The sequence below is a fragment of the Vipera ursinii genome (assembly GCF_947247035.1).
Source record: "Vipera ursinii genome assembly, chromosome: 6".
NCBI classification, from domain to species: Eukaryota; Metazoa; Chordata; class Lepidosauria; order Squamata; family Viperidae; genus Vipera; species Vipera ursinii.
The window spans coordinates 6,383,229-6,398,858 of record NC_139515.1 but is presented as its reverse complement, the minus strand read 5'-3'; the positions used below and the strand labels follow the sequence as shown (position 1 = coordinate 6,398,858).

Here is a 15,630-nt window from a genome sequence, read left to right as displayed (position 1 = left end):
ACAGTGAGTTCTAGTCCCACCTTAGCCATGAAAGACGGCTGGGAACGCTTAGGCCAAAGTCCAAGAGACAATGAGTTCTAGTCCCGCCTTAGCCATGAAAGATGGCTGGGAATGCTTAGGCCAATGTCCAAGAGACAATGAGTTCTAGTCCCGCCTTAGCCATGAAAGATGGCTGGGAACGCTTAGGCCAATGTCCAAGAGACAATGAGTTCTAGTCCCGCCTTAGCCATGAAAGATGGCTGGGAACGCTTAGGCCAATGTCCAAGAGACAATGAGTTCTAGTCCCGCCTTAGCCATGAAAGTTGGCTGGGAACACTTAGGCCAATGTCCAAGAGACAGTGAGTTCTAGTCCCAACTTAGCCATGAAAGATGGCTGGGAACGCTTAGGCCAATGTTCAAGAGACAGTGAGTTTTAGTCCCGACTTAGCCATGAAAGATGGCTGGGAACGCTTGGGCCAATCACTGAAGACAGTCCCACCTTAGCCATGAAAGTGACCTTGGGCCTGTCCTTCTCTCTCAGCCCAGCCCAACTCACAGGGTGGTGGTTTAGGGAAAAATATGAAGAGGAAGGTGTGTCGGATTTGTTTTGCTACCTTGAGTTATTTATGAAAATAATAAAAAACAAGATGCCTTTTGAAAAAGCACCTTTGGGACAGTCAGTATTTCTCTTCATCCAAAGGCTTGCTGAAAAATGGGAAGAGACATCAGGATCATTTTTCCATAATGCAGACTTTCTTTTTCATTTTTCTTTTTTTCTTGTTGGGCAGAACGACACGGGTGGACAACGGAGTCTTGTCAACAAATGGACCACCTATTTGAAAGCGAGATTGGTGTGTTCGGTCATGGATGAGGATGGCACAGAGACCTATTTTGATGAATTAGGTATGGGGTAGCATTCTCATAATTTTACTCCATGCAATCAATATTCTAGGCTTTTTCCCCCCAAAATATCTCAGGAAGTGTGAGGTTGTAAATGCTTAAGTAATTATAATTGTTTATGCTGCAAAAAAATAAAAAAAATAAAAATAAAAATAGGAAATGTTTCTTACTGTATGCAGAAAGCAGAATTGAATTCTATTAACAGAGTAAAGCTTTCTGTCAGGGATCTGGGTATATATTCCCAATGAAATATTGGTGACTTGTTCTTTTTGCTCTTATTTTTTTTTTCTTTCAGATATAAGAAATGTAAAAATGTGATAGTTTGTATGAGGAAAAAAAAACTTATATCTTTTAAGTGTAACTAATTTTGAGAAAAATCTTAACCAGTAAAAAAAAGTTTTGAATATTGTGGGGAAAACAAATTTAGGTAAGAATGTAAACAGGATTTATGTTGAGGCAATCAAGATGATCAGTGAAAAGAAGCTTTATATTGATATGGTTATTACTTGCAGAAACATGAGAAAAATGTTTATATTTGTCATTTATTTAAATAAGAAATGTATTAATTTAAGGTTGGCAAAAGAGAATATTATTGGAAGAAGAAGAAATCATGTAAAGATATCATGTGGACTATAGAATTATAAAAATTAATTGTTATTAATTGTTTTTTCAAACATTAACCCAGACAACACAGTGTTTACCAAATATTAAGGTGTATGTTAAAAATCAATAAAACATATTATTTTAAAAAGAAATATTGGTGACTTGGACAGCTGGCTATATGGATAAGGAGAACAATGTTAACCTGATATCTTTATTACGGTCTTTGACCAGCTTTTACAATAAAAAAGTACAGTCACAGGAGAAATATTTTAATACAACCATTACTTATTCGGGAAGGGAAAAAATAATCATAGGATAATAAATCAGTTTATCTACAGGTAGTATTTAACTTTCAGCCATTCAAAGTTGCAACGGCATTGGAAGAAAGAAATGTCTGGTGAGCATTTTTCATGCTTGTGACCATTGCAGCATCCTCATGGTCAAAATTTGGATGCTTGGCAACTGATATGTGGTTGTGTGGTCACCTTTTGCAACATTCTGACAAGCAAAGTCAAAGAGAAAGCCAGATTCACTTAACAACTGTGGCAAAGAAAGGTCACAAAATGGGGCAAAACTCACTAAACAAATTTCTCAATTGTGATCATAAGTTGAAGACTACCTGTACTTTAAAAAAAATTGCAGTTGCATAACTTAGGTCAGGGGTGTCAAACTCAATTTCATTGAGGGCCGCATCAGCATTGCGGTTGCCCTCAGGGGACTGGGTGGGTATGGCCAGGGTGGGCGTGGCCTACTGGGTGGGCGTGGCTAGAGTGCGTATGGCCTACTGGGTGGGCGTGGCCAGCTCTACATCGTTCACATCAAGGGTGCCTATGGGGGCCTGGGCAGGAGTGGGAGAGATCTGAGGGTCTCTGGCAGAAGGAGGGTCTCTGGGCCAGGGCCAAGGCAGTGGGGGCCGTTCCCTCACTGTTTCCAGGATGGCTTCACAGGCCACATGAAACCACTTGGCAGGCCGGATCCGGCCCCCGGGCCTTGTGTTTGACATGTCTGACTTAGGTGAAAAATATTGGGCTACGTTATAGGGGAGTGTAGATTTAGCTTCCTTTAAAAAATAATAAGCATGAAATTTATGTCTATAGGGGTTCTCAGTCATCCAGCTCACAGTTATCCCCAAAGGTGCTTTTTTTCAGGAGGAAACTGGACTTTCTTATTTTTTCTTTGAAGACGTTTCGCTTCTCATCCAAGAAGCTTCTTCAACTCTGACTGGATGGTGGGGAATAGAAGTATTTATACTCCTTTCAGACAGCTGGTCATTTGCATTCTTTTGGAGAGTCGTTGAGGCCACTTGGACACGGGGCAGAAAACATCCTGCAGCCAAGAAGGCTCCACACACATTTGCACTACTCAGATGACCCTGAGGACACGGATAAACCTCCGAGGGGCTTCAATGACTCTCTAAAAGAAAATAAACGACCAGCCGTCTGCAAGGAGTATAAATCCTGCCATTTCCCCACCCTCCAGTCAGAGCTGAAGAAGCTTCTTGGATGAGAAGCGAAACGTCTTCAAAAGAGAAACAAGAAAGTCCAGTTGCCTCCAGAAAAAAACACCTTTAGGACATAAAATTTATCTGCATGGCTTCTGTATCTGGAAATATTTGTGAGCATCGGAGCACACCTTGGGGCCTCATAGAAAGGGTATCGTATGGGAACGTGGGCTTCTGTGCAATTACATTGTTTATGAAACTCACTTTGTCAGGAGCAGAGGAAGCCTGCTAGCTGGCTTGCAATAGGGAATATGTCCGCCTTCAAACTTGCACCCATGAGGTTGTCTAAATTCGATAATGCAGAGAGGTCTGTATACTTAAATATACATGTACATAAAACCTTCTTAGCAAAGCCAGTTCCCCCCGGCATTTTCTTACGCACCAGTGGAAATGCAAAACATAATAAGAAAATTAGCTGGATCCATCTAAACGTTTACAAGATGTTCCGCTTCAATTCAGTTGTTCCTGGAGCATCTTTTCTTGTCTCCATTATTTCGGTGCAGCACGAGCTGGTGAGCTGGTTACACACCACTCTTAGGTTATAATAAAGAGAGGTTTGGGGTCCCTGGTGATGTATTGCCCATGATCTCATTGTCTGCAATCCCTGATGAGGTCATTGCTATTTTACTTTCTCTGGTCTTACTCCGAGGGGGATGCCAACAACTCCGTCAGCTGCTCACCAGCTTTGAATTCTTCTTAGTCTAGAATCACCAAAGATCATGATATCTCGAATGGAGGTAGTCCAACTATTGGATGTCCTTTAGGGATTCTTATTCTCATTATCCACAAGAATCAGGATTCTTGTGTGTTCTTCCCAAGAAGAGGCAGTCAAGCTATTCTCCAAGGCACCTGAAGGCAGGACAAGAAGCAACGGATGGAAACTAATCAAGGAGAGAAGCAACCTAGAACTAAGGAGAAACTTCCTGACAGTGAGAACAATTAACCAGTGGAACAACCTGCCTCCAGAGGTGGTGAATGCTCCAACACTGGAGGTTTTTAAGAAGAGATTGGATAACCGTTTGTCTTAAATGGTACAGGGTTTCCTGCCTGAGCAGAGGGTTGGACTAGAAGACCTCCAAGGTCCCTTTCAACTCTGTTATACTGGTGCCCATGAGGTCACCCATAGACACCAAAGCCACAGATTGAATGAATAAACAGATTGCAAAAGCAGTAGGTCCATTCATATTGAGAGATATGGATGCAAATGCAGAATTATCACAACTGGAAAATGGGTTTTATGCAACTTATGATAGTGATAACATGTCTAATCCAACTGGGTCCTAATTGTGGATTTCAAGGTATATATATATATAATTGTTTAGCTATAGACTGTACTTGGATCTTTTCAAGTGCTTTGAGATAAGGAATATTTCTGTTAATCTGAATATTCTTCCTGGCACACTAAGCCATTTCATTTAGTTAACGCTATGCAAGCCACATAAATGTCATTATATATGATTTAAGACAGCTTATTACAATGCAATTTTTTTCCATGGATAGTTGAAACAAACACCTGTTCCTTATGAAACCTTATACTTTTAGATTTCATGATCTATTTTATAATATTATGTTGGCAAGAGTCTGACCTTTCCTTTAAGTTTGTGCTTACGTGTATCGCTTGCATTTCTGAGTATTTTAATTTGTAGAGATAAATTTGTCTGGGACTCATTTAAAAAAAAATAATAATAAAAGAAGGCAAAGATCTAAGAAACCACAAAATTGTATGTGTTGTTTCAATTAGCAACTCTTTTTTATCTCTACAGAGGATGTTTTTCTACTAGAAACAGAGAACCCGAGAACAACACTTATATATGGCATTTTCACCACTTCCAGGTAATCCTCCCTTCTGTTTTCAGAAAAACCTCAAAATAAGATTTTCATGGGTGCAAAAGACATTGTTATAAAGTGATGGGATTCCTATTAAGCTGTATCCTCTAAGTGTGTTGTGTAGTGTTTTACAGGATGTTCTTAAATGTTCTTAGACCTGATGTTCTTAGATCTATAGAATATTCTCATGAAGGTATTTAAGTATTACTATTAAAGGCAATTGTTTGCAATATTGCCAGAAATTAAATTACCAGGCTACGCCGTGATTATTTGGCAGTGATATTTTTTTAAAAAAATATATATATAATAACATCTGCATGTTCTCATCAAAGATGGCATTACCCAAAACTATGAGATATTGATTTTTCTTTTTTGCAGCTGTAGAAGTTTTTTTTTTTTTTTTTTTGATTAACATTGTAATGTTTACACTTCCTGGAGTTTTCACACTTGGAAATAAAGCTATATGTAAACAGCTTCATTTTTCCCAAATTTCTGGGACGCGCTTAGCAAGTAGATAAATCTGTACTAAGTGTGCATTTTAATGAGCCAGGCACACAAAACCACATTATATAAAAGGGGGGAGAGGGAAACTCACAAAATGGGGGTACACTCTTAGAAGCACTTTGTACAAACATGTGGTTTGAATCTCATGTGGATTGCAAGAACGGTTATGAAAATACTGGAATTCTTGTGAAAAGTTTTGCAAGGACATTTTTCAAAGGGGAAAAATGATCTTTAATATTGAAAGGAGACACAGCAAAAGGAAAGTTAGAAAAGAAAGAAAGAAAGAAAGAAAGAAAGAAAGAAAGAAAGAAAGAAAGAAAGAAAGAAAGAAAGAAAGAAAGAAAAACACACATAACCAAAAAAAAAGTAATAAGTCTCGATCCCGAATTCTTCCAGAGACTTTCTTTAAAACATTGATTGGATGTTTTCTCTGGCTTACACAAATGATATTAAAACAAGGCATTATACGTTTCTAAAAACTCTTGCCATTTTTGTCTGAAAAGACTGTGTGACTGGACTTTTTTTTTTTTTTACTATTGCTTAGCATGTTTCTGTCACTTTAAAAATTCTGTTTGTATTTGGAAAAAAAAATATTTAGTGTTTGGGGTACTACTGCTTTCCTGTGCTATATACCGGTAGTACTGTAGCTATTTTCTTACACAGGGGAAAAAATAAAACTCTGCAAATACTAAAGGGAAAAAATAGTAACCATGTTGATAGCTTTTTAAAAAAATAATAATAAACCATCTGCTTCCACCTCGCTGCTATTTGTCAAGGATATCCATAGCAATTTTTCTAATGCATACCAGAAATAATAATTCTTTTTTTCCCCTTTCCTCCTCCTCCTCCTCTTCTTCTTCTTCTTCTTCTTCTTCTTCTTCTTCTTCTTCTTCTTCTTCTTCTTCTTCTTCTTCTTCTTCTTCTTCTTCTTCTTCTTCTTCTTCTCCTTCTCCTTCTCCTCCTCCTCCTCCTCCTCCTTATCTTCTTCTTCTTCTTCTTCTTCTTCTTCTTCTTCTTCTTCTTCTTCTTCTTCTTCTTCTTCTTCTTCTTCTTCTTCTTCTTCTTCTTCTTCTTCTTCTTCTTCTTCTTCTTCCTTCTCCTCCTCCTCCTCCTCCTCCTCCTCCTCCTCCTCCTCCTCCTCCTCCCCTTCTTGAGCAACAATGATGGGCTGCTTGAAACTTTTCTTCCACATTTATGGTTAAACTTTCCTGTTTAATTCTACGGTTACGAAGCGTTTCTGTCCAAATGGCACACTCAGTTGCAAACCTGGCACTTTTTAAACCACCATTTGGGGGATAGCCTCCTCTCCTTTCAGCTGCTACAAATTTAGAAAATGGGCCAGTCACAAAAGAGCAAGTTGTTACAAATTCCTCCATACCCTGCAGGATATGCGTTCACTATTTCCTCTTGCTCCTTTCCTTTCTGCAGACCAAAAGTTATTTCCTTCTTTCCCCTTCTCCTTCTCAATTCTCCTCCTCCTCCTCCTCTTCCTCCCCTCCTCCTCCTCCTCCTCGTCTATTTTTTCTCTGCTCAAACCAAGAGCCAGTTTGCTCTTTGGTTTGCTCCAGTGGTGGGATTCAGCCGGTTCGCACCATTTCGGCAGAACCAGTAGCTAATTTTTTTTGTTGCCCAGGCCCGGAATGGATTTCCAGAAGCGGCATCCACACAGAGAACCGGTTGTTCCCATATTTGAATCCCACCACTGTCTTGCTCCCAAAATTTGGTGGCATCACATAAGAAAGCCCCATCAGCATAACATCACGGAGATGAGTCACGGTCACCCATGACTGCCTTAAAGCTTTCATTATTTTTTTTCTTCATTGTATTCAGGATTTCATGTTCTGAATAGGCCTGTTTCTCTTGCTATTGTGTCCTTTGCCGTAATGAATGGATAATATGCACTTTCTCCAAACAATTATTATTATTATTTTTTTTAAAAAAACTTCATTGGAATAATTGAGCCTCTCTCTTGTGCTCCATGAAGAGCCAGAAAGAATTTTAACAGTCAAGATGGAGAAATATTATTTTTCTGACCACACATGTTTGATTTGGAATTTGGTTTGATTAATTCATGTGTCGGGGTGGGAGGTGGGTTGCAACCGTAGAAGCTGGGTAAAGAAATGCAGAAATCCTGCAGATATTTTATTCTGCCTCCACTAGGTTGATTCAGATGCAGGGATTTTTGCCGCAAACCCGCAGATATATTTTAATACATATTTTAACTCTGAACTTGATGTGCCAGCATAATTTGTAGTAGGGAATGTAATGGATTTCATTTCGCAGCCATATCTTTGATTCCATCTCAGGAACATGTTACCGCATAGAATTCTAGTATAACATGTGTCTGAATACATTTCTGAATGAATTAATTTTAAGGGCAAAACCAGACAAAGGAAAATATTTGTAGCTCAGGGTTGAAATGAGGGGTCCTTGGTCCTCTCTGAGTTTGGTTGTTTTCTTGTAGATGTTTCATTACCCAACTAGATAACATCATCAGTGCTAGAAGGGAGGAGGAAGAGGAGGAGGAGGAGGAGGAGGAGGAGGAGGAGGAGGAGGAGGAGGAGGAGGAGGAGGAGGACTGTAGGGTCCTTGGTGCTGTCTGAGCTTGGTGCTCTTCTTGCAGACATTTCATTACCGAACTAGGTAACATCATCAGTGCTGGAAGGGAGGAATAGGAGGACTGTGGGGTCCTTGGTGCTCTCTGAGCTTGGTTATTTTCTTGCAGACATTTCATTACCCAAACTACATAACATCATCAGTGCTGACGATGTTACTTAGTTTGAGTAATGAAATGTCTGCAAGAAAACAGCCAGAAGCTCAGAGATCTTAGTCCTTAAATTAAAGGCAATCTCTGAGTTGGGAAAAGCTGCAGCAGTTGCCACTGCATATTTTTTTCCCTAAATACATGTTGGTTGCCAAGCCTCAGAATTTTGATCGCATGACTCTGGGGATGTGGCAACAGATGTTAATGGTCCCAAGTCCCTTTTTTCCAGTACCGCCGCAACTCTGGACAGTCACTAAATAACCTAGTTGTTGTAGACTAAACCGTTAAATACAGTCAGTCAAATATCCACTGAACCACTCTACAAAGAGCAACCTATCATTTTTAAGCAGGCAATAATGATTTAGAGATGATAAGATAAGATAAGATAAGATAAGATAAGATAAGATGAGATGAGATGAGATGAGATGAGATGAGATGAGATGAGATGAGATGAGATGAGATGAGATGAGATAAGATAAGATAAGATAAGATAAGATAAGATAAGATAAGATAAGATAAGATAGATAAGATAAACTTTATTGTCATCCTTTTTACTGTGGGCACGACGGCACACATCAAAAATGAAATTTAGTTGCCCGCTCTCAAAGTGAAACACATACATGACACACACCTAACCATACTATACACAACATATGTATAGACCCACACCCCTACATATACATAACAAATAAATATTAAATACTGTCCATCTTGAATATATAACAGAAGAAGGAAGCTTGAGATGGCATTTGCAAGACAAGTAAGAAAACAGAATGAATGCCTCTGGCTTATTCAGCGTTTTCCTTCCCTTCCCTAGTTCAGTATTTAAAGGCTCAGCAGTTTGCGTCTATCACTTATCCGACATTCAGAGAGTGTTCAACGGACCATTTGCCCACAAGGAAGGACCAAACCATCAACTCATTCCCTACCAAGGAAGAATTCCTTATCCACGACCCGGGACGGTAAGTCTCCATAATTAACTTGTCTTGTAATCTATTGCCAAGCGTAATCTGAAATTATAGGTATGAACGTGTATACATGTGGATGGGCGTGTTATTTCAACAAACTGGCCAGGATTTGGGAAATTCAATAAATTTGATAGATGAAAAGACTAAGGGACCTGCAATGTATTGAGCCTAGAAAGAAGATTTATATTTTTTTAAAGAAACGGTCCTAAGAGTCAGGGTGGCGCATTGGTTAGAATGCAGTATTGCAAGCTACTTCTGATGACTACCGGCAGTTTGGCAGTTTGATTTTCACCGGCTCATGGTTGACTCAGCCTTCCATGCTTCTGAAGTTGAGAAAATAAGGACCCAGGTGTTTGTGTGTGTGTGTGTGTGTGTGTGTGTGTGTGTGTGTGTGCAAAAGGCTGACTCTGTAAACGGCTTAGAGAGGGCTGTAAAGCACTGTGAAGCGGTATATAAGTCTAAGTTCTATTGCTATCTAAGCCCTGGTGGTGCAGTGATTAGAATGCAGTATTGCAGGCTAATTCTGCTGACTGCCAGCAGTTCGATCCTGATGGGGCTCACAGTCTTCTGTCTTTCTGAGGTCGCTAAAATGAGGACTCAGATTGTTGGGGGCAACATGCTGACTCTATAAACCGCTTAGAGAGGGCTGTAAGGCACTGTGAAGTGATATACTGTGTCGTGGAAAAAAACCCAATGGAAAAGACAAGAGACAGCAACACAAATCAATAATTCTTACTTTAAGATTCAGAGGTTTATTTTTCTAATAATTTGGAACATAGTATAATAACATAGCATTACTTACATCAATAACCCATTGCAATGAGGACCATATGGCCTAGCAGATTCCAAAAGGACAGCTATAGGCCAATGGCAAATCAATCAGGTCCAGTCCCAACCTTTTATACCCTTTCTTATTCTACGACTGTAGTTAGATGGTCCGCTGACTTTTGCTGACTTCTGCTGATGTTTTCTGACTCTCTGCTGACCTACTTTCCACATATACTTTCTGCTGAGCATAACTTTCCAAATCTACCTGTGTACATTGGAACCCACATCCATCAGCTATTTACAGTTCCCTATTTCTCCCACGGTTATAATACTCATGTCCCAAATATACGTAGACCTATCTACTTCACAATTTCATATGGCACAGATTACAAATAGTATGTTCGTACTGTGAAATAGTATAAAGTTCAAGTCAAAGCTTTGTTTTAAATCACTACTCTGGGGCCTATCACAGGTTTGCTCCAGCCTCATCTTGTTGTATGAGGAGGTGGGCTATATTTTCATCTCCCACAACTGTATAAGTCTATGTGCTGTAAGGAACACTGGTAGACAAAACCTTAGACAAAAAAAAATATGTCCCTACAATACTTTTTTTTTTAAAAATCCCATTTATATCCCGCCCTTCTCCGAAGACTCAGGGCGGCTTACAATTTAAAGCACAAATCAATGTGCTTAGCAATAGCCTTCATTCTATGTATATGCCTGCTTATTAGGGCTTTCGCCCCACCCCAAGCGGCATTATTATAAAGTCAGCTTATTGCCCCCAACAATCTGGGTCCTCATTTTACCTACCTCGTAAGGGTGGAAGGCTGAGTCAACCTTGAGCCTGGTGGGACTCGAACCTGCACTAATTGCAGGCAGCTGGTGTTACTTAAGGAGGCATTAGCCCACTGCTCCACCAAGGCTCTTCTGGGGCCAAACTGTTGCTGCCTTACATGATTTAAGCTGTGTTGAAGGCTTCCATTCAAATGGACTGCCCTGCGTGTGGGAAACAGATTGTTTGAGACATTCTTGGGGGGTCGATTGAAATTTATGTCTAGTATGATTCAGATGGGGCAGGATGGCCTAGTGGTTAAACATGTTGAGCTTGTCAGCTGGAGACCTGACAGCCTGAGTGCCATGTGATGGGATGAGCTCCTGTGCCTTGCTTCAGCTCCTGCCCACCTAACAGTTCAAAAGCATGTAAATGCAAGTAGATTAATAGGTACCACTTCAGTGAGAAGGTAACACAGTTCTGTGTGCCTCAACATATAGCTATGGTGAGTACATGACCATAGAAAATGTCTTCAGACAATGCTGGCTTCCTTGGCCAAGAAACAGTGATAAGCACCATGCCCCAAAGTTGGACATGACCAGACAGGGAAAACTTTTACCTTTTTATTATTCAGACAAGGAAAAGATGATGATCTATTGTGTACTAGTGCAACTTGTATAGGTGCATTCAGATTGAGCTCCACCACTTTTTAATCTAAAAATGTCTCTCCAAGTCTTCTAAAACCAGCAAGATTTGATCCTGACTGAGTTGGTTTGCTGAAGTTGGATGAAGTAGGGTCTTTCATTTCTCGTTAGTGTTCATCAGCGATCACAGTGCATCCTGAAACTCTCATGGGGCCTTCAAGTCAGCCTTTTTTTTTTGTCCTACCTCCCACCCACCTCCTCCGTGTTGTTGTTGTTGTTGTTAGTTGCGAAGTCATGTCTGACCCTTCGCGACCCCATGGACAACGTTCCTCCAGGCCTTCCTGTCCTCTACCATCTTCTGGAGTCCATTTAGGCTCATGCCTACTGCTTCAGTGACTCCATCCAGCCACTCCATAGAGTGGAGTACTCTACTCCGTGAAGTAGAAGGTACAAAAAGTTGCCCCCCCTTTTTTTTGCTTTTAGAAGGAAGGAAGGAAGTGTAAGGGGCAAAATAAATGCTCACAGCAGATTCCTTAACATTCCTGAAGTCCTTTCAATGAATAGGTTCAGAGTGAACCTGGATTTGGGTGTGCCACACTTGATGCATCCCTCTCCTGATGGAAGTTGCACTCTCTTGTCAGTAAGTGATAGAGATACCTGTAGACATACCAGCTCCAATGCTAGGAGAAGACAAATATTTTCCGTGGTTGCTTTCCTAACGGAATGGAAGGAGGATATTGTAGCTCTCCACCAAGATCACCCTTCCCTCCCAATATAGTTCTTATTCACCTGACATCATTTTTCGTAGTCCTAAGGGAATCTCCCAGAAGAGTTGAGTATGACAGATGGAAAAAACTGCAGCCACCTTGTTAGCAGAAAAGAGTTGTCCAGCCGATTAGCAAGGATAGAGCTTTGCTGGAGAACTTGTAACCGAAGCATAATGGCTGCTAATGGCACAAAGGATTAAAATAATTTGATTAGCTCAGGCAGATCTTATTCCTTCTTTTTTGGAAGTGGGGGGGTGCATGGGAGGGAGGAACCTCAAGGCTGAACGGCCTTGATCCAAGTGAAATATAATGCCCTTTTGTCTCAATTCAAACAGTCCAGTTTCACAGGAAGATAAAGGAATGTATACACGGAGGGTTCTTAAGAGATAAAAGCTGAATAAAAGATAATGGTGATTCAGCTGCTTTGCTTGCAGAGATTAATTGCTTTTATGGACTTTTTTGCCAGGGTAAAAATGTGGCCGGAACATTTTACAAGGATGTTTTACGAGGCTGAGATTGGTCATATGCCTTTTCTTGGTCTGCCCCTAAAGTGGTGTTTTCTTGGCCACAAATCCTTCGGTTTGACCTAGCATGTCCCCTCCCCCCACCCCCCATGTTCTTGAACAACTTAATTTGCACATTAAAAATATAGCTTAGTCAGGGGGGGAGAGAGAGAGGGAGAGAGATGGAGAGAGAGAGAGAGAGATGCTATTATTATAACTGTTAATACCAATGCTAATGCTAATGCTAATAATACTAATAATACTAATAATACTCATACTAATACTAATACTAATACTAATACTAATACTAATACTAATAATAATAATAATAATAATAATAATAATAATAATAATAATAAGAAGAAGAAGAAGAAGAAGAAGAAGAAGAAGAAGAAGAAGAAGAAGAAGAAGAAGAAGAAGAAGAAGAAGAAGAAGAAGAAGAAGTTGGAAGGTACCTTGGAGGTCATCTAGTCCAACCCCTTGCTCAGGCAGGAAACCCTATACCATTTCAGGCAAATGGCTGTCCAGTCTCTTCTTAAAAACCTCCAGTGTTGGAGCATTCACCACTTCTGGAGGCAGGTTGTTCCACTGGTTAATTGTTCCGACTGGCAGGAAGTTTCTCCTTATTTCCACTGGTTAATTGATCTAACTGTCAGGAAGTTTCTCCTTAGTTCTAGGTTGCTTCTCTCCTTGATGAGTTTCCATCCGTTGCTTCTTGTCCTGCTTTCAGGTGCTTTGGAGAATAGCTTGACTCCCTCTTCTTAGGGGTAGCCCCTGAGATACTGGAACACTGCTATCATGTCACCCCTGGTCCTTCTCTTCGTTAAACTACACATACCCAATTCCAGCAACCGTTCCCGATATGTTTTAGCCTCCAGTCCCCCAATCATCTTTGTTGCTCTTCTCTGTACTCTTTCTAGAGTCTCTACATCTTTTTTACATCGTGGTGACCAATTACTAACAGCAAGAAATCAATATCTTTATAGAAAAAAAAGTATGATACTTAGAATCCACAGACAGTAATTGATACATGATACAATCAAAGATATATTTGTTGTCCATGAATATATCTGTTTGAAAGTACTCTGGAAAAATGAAAGGAAGTTTGATGCTTTCCATTTCTCTCTTCCCTGATATGCTAGACTTTTTTTTAGTGAAAACCCATTTCCTTGGCCTTGCAAATTAGCATAGGGAGAAAAATTGCCTTCGTTAAAATCTAACATGCAGAAATCCCTCTAATCCCTTTTGAAACTTGTCCAGTTCAAGATAATCTGTGCATGCTACATGGAATATCAAAGTACTCCATTCTAAGAGTCATAGAATCAAGGAATAAACAATTTGACTAAAAATGAAATGTTTCATTTTTATTTCTTTTGGTCCCACATTCAGAACAGGACGATGCTTGGAATTATTGCATTTATTAAACTTTCTTATGAAAAAAAAACACAAAACAGCAGTCATTTGAAACAGAAGTATTTAATGATGCCCAAAGCATAGTACATGAGAAAAAATATGGTTTTAGTTACATCTATGTTCTTTAGTTAGTTGGCTTTCTAGAAAGAAAGAAAGAAAGAAAGAAAGAAAGAAAGAAAGAAAGAAAGAAAGAAAGAAAGAAAGAAAGAAAGAAAGAAAGAAAGAAAGAAAGAAAGGAAGGAAGGAAGGAAGGAAGGAAGGAAGGAAGGAAGGAAGGAAGAAAGAAAGAAAGAAAGAAAGAAAGAAAGAAAGAAAGAAAGAAAGAAAGGAAGGAAGGAAGGAAGGAAGGAAGGAAGGAAGGAAGGAAGAAAGAAAGAAAGAAAGAAAGGAAGGAAGGAAGGAAGGAAGGAAGGAAGGAAGGAAGGAAGGAAGGAAGGAAGGAAGGGAGGGAGGAAGGAGAGGATCTATTGCACATTTATGTTTTTAACATGCTTTGCAAGTGATTTGCAGTCAGTGCAGACTTCTAAAAGAGTTTAGAATTTCAGCCTTTGGTATACAGTAGATTAGAAATAAGCACTTAATATTTTTTTCGTAAATGTAGCCCGGTTGATTTTCTTTTAAATGTCAGTATGGTATGTTTTTTCTGTGGCCTTTAGGTCTTGGAAATAGAATTGTGGATTAGCTGGTGCTTGATCTTATTTGCTTACATTCTAAAGTCAGCCATTTCAGTCACAGTTCAAATGAAACCGAGTAAGGTTAAGTAATGTTATATATTCACTTAGCAAAGCTAGGGACCTGTAGGCCTTGGCAACTGGATAGAGATTTTTCCCATAGTTGACTGTGAGTTATGGAAAACCTTAATGATCTAATAATGAACCAGTCCATGCTGGCTGGAGACTCTGTCTTAAATCTCCTTTATCATGTAGAGTTTGACACAAATCATTACCTGGAGTTATAGCATGTCATGGATAAATTATGAGCTTTACATCATCACAGATGTAAGACAGTATCCTTGAGAATGAATAGCAAGGAAAGAAGAATATTATATACAATATTATAACATAACAACACAGTATAATATATAATAATATTATATATTATAACTCTGTGTGTGTTTCTCTCTCTCTCTCTCTCTCTCTCTCTCTCTCTCTCTCTCTCTCTCTCTCTCTCTCTCTCTCTCTCTCTCTGTGTGTGTGTGTGTGTGTAGACAAACAAACAAGTAGGACTCTTCCTCCACAAAATCCCTGAAAAGCAATGTTCACTCAATTCAACATCAAGAAAAATATCACTACTGAATCAAGCTTAACTCCAGCATGTTTTACCCTACTTCAGGGGTCTCCAAACGTGGCAACTTTAAGACTTGTGGAATTCGGCTCCCAGAATTCCTCATGCTGACTGGGGAATTCTGGGGGCTGAAGTCCACAAGTCTTAAAATTGTCAAGTTTGGAGACCCTCCTTCTCTAGATGAATCATATGTATGCCATGGGTCTAGGTTCTTTGTACCATCCTTTAGAGAGAAAAGCCATAGAGAATGAGAACAACAACAACAACAACAACAACAACAACAACAACAATAATAATAATAATAATAATAATAATAATAATAATAATAGTAATAAGGTTGGAAGGGACCTTGGAGATCGTCTAGTCCAACCCCCTGCTCAGGCAGGAAACCTTACACCATTTCGGACAAATGGCTGTTTATATTGTCTTGCTG

At 39.6% G+C, this 15,630-nt stretch overlaps 1 protein-coding gene across 1 annotated transcript in view; it reads left to right on the top strand.

The window, feature by feature from the left end:
* The window catches only part of SEMA3C (semaphorin 3C), an 88,524-nt gene that overhangs the window by 33,697 nt on the left and 39,197 nt on the right, over positions 1 to 15,630 (top strand). Inside the window, exons 7-9 of the mRNA XM_083366285.1 lie at positions 768 to 882; positions 4,747 to 4,816; positions 8,896 to 9,040. Of these exons, the coding sequence (XP_083222411.1) occupies positions 768 to 882; positions 4,747 to 4,816; positions 8,896 to 9,040 (330 nt within the window). The remainder of the gene's footprint in view (positions 1 to 767; positions 883 to 4,746; positions 4,817 to 8,895; positions 9,041 to 15,630) is intronic.